The 10,794-nt window shown below is 30.9% G+C and overlaps 1 protein-coding gene across 4 annotated transcripts in view; it reads right to left on the bottom strand.

The window, feature by feature from the left end:
• Positions 1 to 717: 717 nt before the first annotated feature.
• LOC123710092 (small G protein signaling modulator 2-like) overlaps positions 718 to 10,794 on the bottom strand; it is a 46,490-nt gene continuing 36,413 nt past the window's right edge. For 3 of the 4 annotated variants that reach the window (XM_045661788.1, XM_045661791.1, XM_045661792.1), the window contains 6 exons: positions 7,894 to 8,054; positions 7,203 to 7,327; positions 6,511 to 6,690; positions 5,237 to 5,363; positions 4,458 to 4,608; positions 718 to 4,074 (listed from right to left, as the gene is read on the bottom strand). In XM_045661788.1, the coding sequence (XP_045517744.1) occupies positions 3,986 to 4,074; positions 4,458 to 4,608; positions 5,237 to 5,363; positions 6,511 to 6,690; positions 7,203 to 7,327; positions 7,894 to 8,054 (833 nt within the window). In that variant the 3' untranslated portion in view covers positions 718 to 3,985. The remainder of the gene's footprint in view (positions 4,075 to 4,457; positions 4,609 to 5,236; positions 5,364 to 6,510; positions 6,691 to 7,202; positions 7,328 to 7,893; positions 8,055 to 10,794) is intronic. The other variant, XM_045661789.1, reaches the window with a different exon arrangement.

The following is a 10,794-nucleotide window of genomic DNA, read 5'->3' as shown; positions in this document are numbered from 1 at the left end:
TATGAATGTTGTTACGCATACCAGATCTTGCAAGAACTCTAAACTTGAATTTCATCGATTAAGAAATCCGTATCAAAATGATGCGTTATCAATTTTCGTCACTGTGCGTCCACTATGAAAGCGCGCGCAAAATGGCTGCTATAACGACACTGTATTCTGAAGAAGGTTTCTGCATTTTATTCCGTTATAAAGTGTTTAATGGAGAGAAGAAAATGGTATATATAATCCATGACTCCTGTTTATTAGACGTGGTCAACAACGTGCAAGCAATCCCAATTTGTAAATAAAAGAACGAATTTCTTAAAAAAGTTCGTATGCATGATGCATGAAAGTCGAGTTTATTGCGGGCTAGGAAAATATAGCGACAAAAGAACTTTCACAGCTGAGCAGTTTTTAATTTTAGCAACTCAAAAGGTACTTTATTAATCAATTGTTGTCGTTATTGAGAGTGGGTGTTATGCTGTGTAGAGTGTATAATTGTATGGAAGACTATATAAACCAACCAAAGCCAATTGATGTCGACGCTTTAGGAAATTCTTCCTTACATTGGGGTACGTTACATGGAGCTTACACTATATTATATCTATTAATAAAACGCCATGTACTTGTAAACATAGTTTAATGACAAGATGATTTTCACAAAAATATTCTTTCTTACAAACATCTAATAACTGTATAAATAGATAAGAAATTTCTGCTTATTTCAAGTTGATAGGATTTGCGACAAATGAAAATTATATATACATTGAAGAAAATATATATTAATAAATATTTATTCATCACGTAATAATCCTATTAATTTGCTCTAAAGTTTAACATTAATTAAAGTTCTTAATTTTGTAACATGGAAGCTCACACAAAATATACAGCTCACAGATAAGAGGCATAGCACACGGACGACTTATGACGTTTATAATTTATTACGCAAGTTTAGTAGGTAAGTTTTAACTTACCTGACTTAATAAAGTCACGGAATTAGAAAAATACAAAAAAGATGACAATGTCAAAGTTTAGTTTTGTTTATCTTCGTAATACTATTAATGAAATTATTAACTAAGTAGGTAGATATTGTCCTTGATTTCCGCGAGCATTGCAAATGTAAAGGACCTGTCCGGTCGCCAAGCTCCAGCTCTCCATTGCGTACCGCAATCCACCCCGAGACTTTATATGATATAACCACTCGTCACTGACCACGATTGCTGAAAAGCTTTGTAAAAAATGATGTGATTCGAAAATATGTCTACCTGCCAGCCAACAGTGTGCTATGAGCTAGAAACTATATTATAGTATTTAGAATATTAATTAAACAGTCAAACGTAGTATCATTAAATGATAGGACAATTTAAATGCTCACTTTTTTCACAGAACTTCTAGATTTTCGTTTCAAGGTTCAAAAAGATAACATAATTAAAAAATTCTTAAGCATTTCTTCAATTACGTTGAATCTCGGAATGTGCGGATCTGCTAATCACAATATAATTAAAGCTAATAGTATATAGTAATATTTAATAATAAGCATAACACACAACGGGTTTAAAGCGTCTTTAATTTTGCCTTTTAACGACCTAAATTAATGAAGATTTATCCAAAGAATTCAATATCTCTTTTGTTTTATAACACGATCTAAGAATGAGTTTTTAATTCAGATACGTAAGTACGAGTATTTTGTTCCTGAAATAGGATGTATTTTTTTAAAATTTCTTTACACAGTCAATAAAATATCTTAACCAAAACATTGTAGACTAAAATAATAGCAGTGTGTTAACAAAGTTACACTTATCCTATTTAGCATAATAAAAAATACACAATTATATTAAATATCCACACATGGATCACGCGCAACAACAAATTGCGTCGCAAAATAAAATATAATGTTGCCACTGTTCAGGGTTTTAAATATAATTTATGAACGTTATTTTTTAAAATAATTTGAGGTACTGTTCTTAGATCAGTTGTTTGAGCCACAAACGAGTGCATTCCAATCCTTACAAACCTAAAAAAATCTCTTTACTAGAACCCAGAACTATAATGTTACATTGAACAAGCCAAATGCGCTTTTGTGAATGTGGCGCGTCGTCCGTATCTGGCGATACTTAAATAACATCGAAACAGTTCTAATGAGGCGTCATCTTCAGAAAGAGGTAGAACATCATTAAATTTAATAATTGTATTCAAATTCAGTATTTCTATAAGTATAATGAATTGAGTTGTTGACTTACTAAATTCTAGTGCGATTATATTTGATACAAATTTATTTTTCATGTTACAAATCAAATTTAGTTATTAATTTCGTAATACACGTTTTTTTAATTCTTAAAGATCGCGCAATGCAAAATAAGTTCTTAGTGTAAATAAATTACAAAAACATGATTTAATAACATAAATTAAATAAATTTTTACTTAGTTTATCTTTGAAATATTCGTCGTCGTCTACTGAGATTATTTATTATACGCATTTAATGCCTTTGTTATATTTTAAAAGATTCATTTTTGATATTTTGGAAATGCGACTACGCATCTTATATTTCGTAAACGTAAAAGAAGATTTGATATTTTGTTCTTAGAACGATAAGTTAATTTTTCTATGAATCCATTTATAAACATCTGTGGTATATTACCATATAGAAAACACCAATATACGCTCTAATACAAATTGATATTAAAATTCAATACATTTCTCTATAACTAAAGTACATTTGGGTCGAGCACTAAAACTTTAAAACACTTTACATGTAAATTAATTTCTATTAAAACATCCATATTGTTTCCACACAATGTGTTTCTAAAAGTTTTACTGCTTTTTGACTCATTTTTTAAGTCAAGTGGCTTAGACCAGTCATTTTTTTATAGAACAGGGGGGCAAACGGGCAGGAGGCTCACCTGATGTTAAGTGGAGGAGTTTTTATTAGCATTTACGCGAAAGTTGAATTGACAATATATAATATTTTTTTATATAGGCCTGAAGTATTACACCTTTTTTCCTGGCCTGTATTCAATCTATGAAAATAATTTTTCTGTTATTTTTGTTTTCAAAAATCTTCTTCAATGTACTTTTATTGTTTTCTTTGCTACTTTAGAATATATAAATATTTTTAAAATCTATCGAAAACTTGAATGATTGTACGTTGTTATATTATGTAATAAATAAATAAAGAGGCTGGAATTTGTGCTGCCCAAATCGATTATGTCCAATTGCACTGACTTTTCTAATTACACTGATTTATTTAGTGAAATAAATACGGTAAGTCAAAGAGTTTAATGCAAATATTTTATTAATATACGTTAATGAAAGAGTTACCTACTTTATTAATATAACGTTTGGTGTCTATGGTGAACTACTTGCGATGTGTATGAAATCGTATATTTTTCATCGTTGTTATTTTTAATTGATTATAAATATATTTAAAGATTGTAACTAAACTTTCTCTTAATTACGGTGTTTTAAGGTTAAGCTTAATTAATAAAGATTATGATTATTTATTCACATTCAAAGGTACATGCCAAAGAGAAAAGTAAAGGACTTGGTCATGTTGGGTCATTCTAAAATATCACGAAAGGGCAGACAAAGTCGGAATGATAACAAATGTTAAAGTTGATTTACAGAAATTAAAACGGCTAAAATGGCCGAGCCACATGACAAGAGAAAGTCGTGAAAAATAATTGACAACTAGTACTGACTGGCAGCCCCAACACGGGAAAAAGGAGGTAGATAGGTCAGGCGAAGGGTGGTGACTAGAGTTGCACGGGATAAAAATAATCGCACAGAGTTAGATCAGGCCTTCGTTTCCCAGGTCTCAGTAGATATTTTGGTTTGTATTACATTTCAAAGTATTAAGAAAATGGTCACAGACATCAAAATGCTTTAAATAATCACTTTTGTAGGGTTTAGTCACTTGACTTATACACACAATTATAGCAGTATCATTGTTTACAATACAAGTACCTAATATATCTGCTATGAAGACATTTTGACATCATTACTATTTTATTTATTCTCTATAAGCGTTTGAACTTGAAGGACTAAGTCTCTAGCTAACGATAAAACTGCTGACGCGTCGTGGCGTTCGGCCATTTCTGAAAATAAATTCGTATTCTCAAGGATTATTTGTTTCTTTTCTCTTTTTATAGGATCTTAAGTTAGAAGTTGTTAGAAAGATAAAATGTCTATAGATTATTTAGGAATGTCAGTAAATTAAAAGCTGATATATTTTTGTAAATCTGACAATAATTGCCTTCGATTTGTTATATTTTTTGGCAAGTAATAATTTTCTTTTATAAATACCTTAATGAATTTATTTCAACCGATTTAATCTTTAAAATGCCTTAAAGAATGAATTTACTATAGTAACTTTAATAAAAATAAAACCTTTCAGCCAGACTTCTCTTTTTCACTTAGTGCGGCGAATATATATTTAAGAAGCTATATATTTGACAGCAACAAGAGATTTTTGACTTACCGTTGAAAAACTTGATGATATCTGTAAAATCCATAGAGTTAGCGAGTATTACATCTCGATAGGTTTCTAATAATGCCAGAGCTATGAATAGAACCATGTGCTCTGAAGCTACATAACGCGCTACCCATATTAATTCCCACGCTGAGAACACCTGAAATTTCAAGGTTTAAGGCTTAAAATTAAACCTAATAAAAAATGAAATTAAGTAACCCTTTTAGCAGAACGAGGAATTTAGCAACGGAACTGAGTCCATTATTAGGAGATAGGAGACACTGCCATCAAGAAACTTATTTAAATTTATTATTTTATATCTTAATCCGTTTTTTTCATACGGGAATTATACTCGTAAGTCTCGACTCTTCATAGACTAAAACGTGGCATCATCGTTTTTTAATAGGCAAATTGGATCAGTCTTCTGTACATGACAAACGCCGATGTTTTCCACGTACGAGCGTATGTTAAATGCGCTGAAAGACAGAAAGCCCATAGGTGCACAGCCAAGGCTAGAACCTATGACTTCACGGATGAGGGTCGGACGCTGAAGACACTTGACCAATACTGCTTTTCTTCTAATTCTACCCTTAGGGTTAGTCTTAATCATCGGACGTATCGGGAGAGGATCATTGAATTATAACAAAATATATATTAAAAAACCAGATGCTATCTGAGACTAAGATAGACACAATATAATTATAGCGCCATTTATTTATTATTTACTTAATAAACGATTAAAAATAAGTAGATAAGTTAATGTACTAAGATTATTCAAATTAACTTACATCCTGATACAGAAGTTCCCGCTTGAAGTCAAGTAAAAACCAGCGGTAGCAGAAGTAAAAGTGTGTGTAGTCTCCATGTGCGTGCATCAATTCATACAACTCACAATCCAGTATTTGGATCAGAGACCTGTAAGGTGTAGCTTGAATTATGGGATATATCTCTATATATATAAAATTATCGTGTCACAATGTTCGTTCCCATACTTCTTCGAAACGGCTCGACCGATGCTTATGAATTTTTAATGCATATTCTAATAATAATAATAATAATAATAAGTCATAAGTCTGAGAATCGGCTACTATCTATCTTTCAAACCCCTAATGATATAGGGTCCACCCCAAATTTTGTTTTTATTTTTCAGTTTTTTTGTTTTTTATTGTTTATGATACATCATAACCAAATAAATACAACCCATAATTGTCAATCCTCTACGATCAACCACTATTTTAATATTATAGTAGATAGGTTATTTTTATTAAACTAAACTATTTCCTGGAAATAATATACATGGCAGTTTCAGCATGACGTTTGCCGGGTCAGCTAATTTAAGCTAGTGATACTATAAATTGTTATTGAGTAATCTGTATAAAACATGGCTTTAAAGGTTTATAAAGTAAAATAACTTGTTAATAATCATTATTTTATCAAAAAAATCTGTATTGATTTCTATACGTCCTTCACGTGACAAAACGGATCTATGTCGATCTATCCTAATACTATCTTGGAGTTTAATTCTTGGGAGACTGTTTTTGAAAAATAATTAATGTGTATTTGTCCAATTTAGGGATGATAGTTAACGTATAAAAGTTGAAGTTTGTTTATTTATTTACTGTCATGGTACTTTAGTGACTGGTTCGACGCCATATTGCCTCGAGAGTCGTTTTGGCGGATTCTTGAAATTATTAATTTCTATTTTAAAAAGCCTACTACTACGAATTGTATATACATATGTTTATACACAATAAAAATAACCTGTTGGTTTTAAAATCCTGACAAATAGTCGATTGTAGTATTGAAAAATTATAGCACAAGATAATTTTTTATGTAATACTATATGATGTGATATAATCCTTTATAAATATATAGATAATCTAAACCTGTAAAACTTCATTAATTTAGCTACTCGTGACCAATCTTAATTTTGCTATTTTTTCTAAAGAAATGTTTCATGACGCGTAGATGTCCAACATGTTACTTCTTAAGCGACTTCAAAAAAGGTTTTAATTTTTTTTTCGTGTATCACTTAGTTAATATTTTTGGGAAAAAAATATACCTCATATCAGCGAAGTAGGCATCCATGGCCTGTCCAGAAGGAAAGTTGTCTTTGGCTCTGCACATGAGTCGAGCGAAGAGCGCGTGCGCAACTGCCTCGTCACGCATTATCACTAACAACGGGGCTGCTAAGTCACACATCCCCTGCATATAGCCCATGTCGAGGTGTTCCCAGACGTATCTTAAATTATGAAAATAGGAATAATAGGATTTTGTTTTTTTATATATAAATAAAAAATACAAATTAGCATTATTAGCAATTAGCAATTAGAATTATTAAATAATATACATATAATTATATATATATGTGTATATTATTATGAAAAAATATCCTTCGGGATGCGTCAAACGGTAGTAATAAATTCGTACAAAAAGAAGTGTTGAGTTGTTGCTGTCCTATACTTATATTAGGCATGTAAAGTTTCATTATATGTTAGCCAAAATAATAGTATGAAATTAATTTTGTTTTGGCTTTGTATATTGTCTAAGGTTTATTATAAAAATAACTGTAAGATTACTAATAAATTATAAAATATAAAACTAAAGAACAAAATGTTAACAGTGTAAGGTAAACCGTGCGATTATCAAGCGGTTGCTCAAGCCCCGGCTTAGCACCAATTGCCTATAAAGAAAACAGATCAATGAAACAAATTCATAAAGAGTAGTGTCACTGGATGTATCTGAACAACTTACGTGCACATAATATTCCTCAATTTATCCAAGTTTTCATCCGTAAAGAAGGGATAGTTCCTGTCGCATCTCTGAACGTCCTTTTCTATTCGATGGAGGTTTAATGCAAAATTCTCTACCAGTTCATTCTAGAATAATAAAATCCAAATAAAAAAGGACTCTCCCTTTTAAATAACATCAATTCTATTTATAATTCTTAAGATTTTGTTACTATTTGTCGTAAGTTAGAGCGTACGCATTTTTTATTTTAATTTTAACAATCCCAAAGGAAAGAAACACTGATTTAAAAAATTATATAATCTAAAGGAATAAATTGTAAATTGTGAGCAAAGCGAGAGCAATCAGAACGCCCATTTTGGAGTCGGTGAGTTTTGGCTAAAATGTGTTCTTCTGAAAGGAGGAACAAAAAATATCAGATATTTTCTGTAAACGATCGGATTATATGCGTTGTATAATGCATCCTCCCTACTACTGTACTGTACTAAACGATATATTACTTTGACAGTCCTTAGTGGCTAGCTAGTCCTAATTTCTCTACGCATTTTTTTGCAAACTAGCTGTGGAATCGACTTCCAGTGGAGGTTTTTTTCAGTGGACTCCAGTGGAGCCCTCATAGAAAGTATTTCCTCTCTTTAAGACCGGCAACGCACCCACTATCATGGATGTCCGTGCCCTGCGATAGTTGATGACTTACCGAATAAACGCCTCCATTGGAACTTGCAGGTGATACACAGTTGGAGCGATTGTCAGGTCGAGATTCCGGATCTAGGGTATCAAAGGAGGCACCAGCTGAATGAGACTCCTCACGAAGAACGCCCAAAGGACTACGGGCTGGGCTTGCTGGCGCTAAAGTTATTAAGGTTTTAGGGATACAAAATGATAAACAAGAAATATAGGCAACGTTAGAACCGTTACATTATGCTATTATTATATTATGAGATATACAGTTGAAACAAGATTAAATTATTTAAACTGAATAACAAAAAGTGTTTTTTAAATACTTTTAAAAATGTAAGGATGGGGAAGGGTGGGTCACTCTAGTTAGGAAAAAATAAAAGTTGATGAATCAAATTCTAATAGTAATATTATGTTGTAGTGTACTATAAAAAGTAGTTTTAGCTAAAAAAACGTATAATGAAACATAGATCTTCAACCCGCGCGTGCGCTTCAAAATTATTAGTTTTTGTGAAAAACAAAATGGCATAATACTTATTAGAAATTACTTTAAATACTGTTGATAGATTACAAATATTTAGTGAAAAACATATATTAACGTTTAAAACAATCAGCTTAAACAATTGCACATGGGTCATAAACAAATCCAATATGAAAAAAATAAAAAGTTTTTTTTTGTTTAAATCAGCATTTTTTTAAGAAAAAAGATAAAATAATCATGGCAAAAATAGTATCAGAGATCAAAGCCTTAATTGGTCATGATAACTAGATATTTTAATTATTAACTGTCCACTGAAAAGACTACAAAATCCACAGAAAAGCTAAAATGTGTATTTGTGGCTAAATATACCTAAACTAAAATCAAAAAAATTGGTTGTTTACTATTTCACATTAAATATGACATAAAAATAAACCCTCTAGTTTAAAAAAATATATTATTTTATGTCCACAGAAGAGATGTATTTTCGGTCGACTCTTAATTAAATATTACTATCAATCAAAGTGGACTTAGCTGCTAATTAATTAATAAGAGATCATAAAAACAAAAGATGACGAAACTATACTCTAGCGTGTTACAAACGTCGTCGCTTATAGTATGCTTGTTCAAAGTACGCTAGAATATAGGTTCGTCATATTCGCTGTCAAAGAAGTGATTAAAAATGTTGTTTTAGCGTGCTAAGGTTGTATAATCAAGTCGTCTTCATCGTTGCCGTCTGTGCGTAATGGCTAAACACGTTGTGGAGGAAAAATTTGAATCTGATAGGAACCTTGTCTCTAATAGTGAAGTGAAGGGATCACTGAGAGATCCTGAGAAACTGTTTCTTCTTCAGGTGTAACCCGATTTGACCTATAAGTAACCATAGAAGCATTGGCTGTGTCTATACTTCTCGGAGATATAATCGATCGCATAGTCACACGAGTTTTGCTTGCGTCAGCTAAACTCGCGTGACTATGTGATCGTGTAACATCGAATGGAACCTTTATCTGACCAATTTCAAAATGTGGACTGTCTGTGCTACAAATGAAGTTTGCATGCAAGATACACAACTAAGCCTCCTTACAAGTAAAATATTTGGTGCGTTTCGATTCCAAGAAAGTTGGCGAATCTTAAATGTCCCTTTATAAGTAATCATTTTTTTTTTGGCGACCATTTCTTGAATATCTCCCACAGTTCTATCTTATCTATCTATCTCTACACCTTTATAGTTTTATTTTAAAACATGACATAAGAGGATCATAATAATTTACGTCTTTACCCATTTCGACCGAATTCTTACATAGCTTATTGATACAACCACAAATACTCACTATAGTAACATTTATACTGTTGACATCCTTTAATTCTTGGCTTTTAAAGTTTACAATTAACCAAGAACAAAGTTTGTTTGGGTACTGCGTTGTTGGGTCGTCAATAAATATGTGTCATTCTGTTAAGTTCGCACTAATTTATTTAATTCTGCAAGATTGGTTTAATATTTTTTATATTTCAATTTAATAAAGTTTATATCTTAGGTTATTAAAGTTTATATATCAGGTTAATTAAGTTTATATTTAAATTTAATAAAGTTTATATCTTAAGATAATAAAGTTTATATCTCAAGTTAAGTTAAGTCTTAGTTAGTTATAAGTTTTTGTGTATGTGTCATAATTCGAAGAAGTTTAGTTTAAATATTATGTAACAGTGGAAAACAATATTTTGATTATATGAATGATAAATACAATAGGCGATGAATTTTAAATTAATTTTATTTTATTCATGAAGCCGAAACCTAGGCTAGAAACCACCGCGTCCACGGAAGTCCACGGAAAGGACGTTTTTATTTAATATTGTTAAAAGTAATAATACGAATGTAAGTATTGCCATGCATGTCAGTCATATGTATTAATAGTTAATAATTGAAGGTAATAATGTGGATAGTTTTCATTGTTTTAGTTAATTTCGAGACAACGCACACAACTTTTAAATGTTCTGTAACCCACATAAAGGTTATCAAAAAATTATTTATTTTTATACAAAAAATCTTGCCTGCAGTTCCTTGTAATGTAACGTGTAACTTAAGGTGTAAAAGTGGGTAGTTGAGCTTCTTTTTTTCAAAACTTTAAGGGCGTTGCGCGGGCTGTTCCACTTAAAATAATTCAATAATATTTTAAGGGGATTATAACAATACCTAACTACAACATATTTACGCTATTAGAAATCGATTACTTTAAAAAAAATTTACTCAACCTAAAGGATATATAAGGAATGTTACAATTAATTATCTGAAATTCTAGTTTTAGAGTTTTAGCACATTTTTTTTTACATTTAGTTAGAAGATATTACATACTAGATTTTTTTAAAATTAGTAATCGCATTACATAATACGATGAATATGCGGCATATATAATAATATTAGTTATCAGTACTTAGGACACCAAA

The sequence above is a fragment of the Pieris brassicae genome, chromosome 5 (genome assembly GCF_905147105.1).
Source record: "Pieris brassicae chromosome 5, ilPieBrab1.1, whole genome shotgun sequence".
NCBI lineage: Eukaryota > Metazoa > Arthropoda > Insecta > Lepidoptera > Pieridae > Pieris > Pieris brassicae.
Note: the sequence above shows the minus strand (reverse complement) of the source record. Positions and strands in the feature narration are given on the sequence as shown.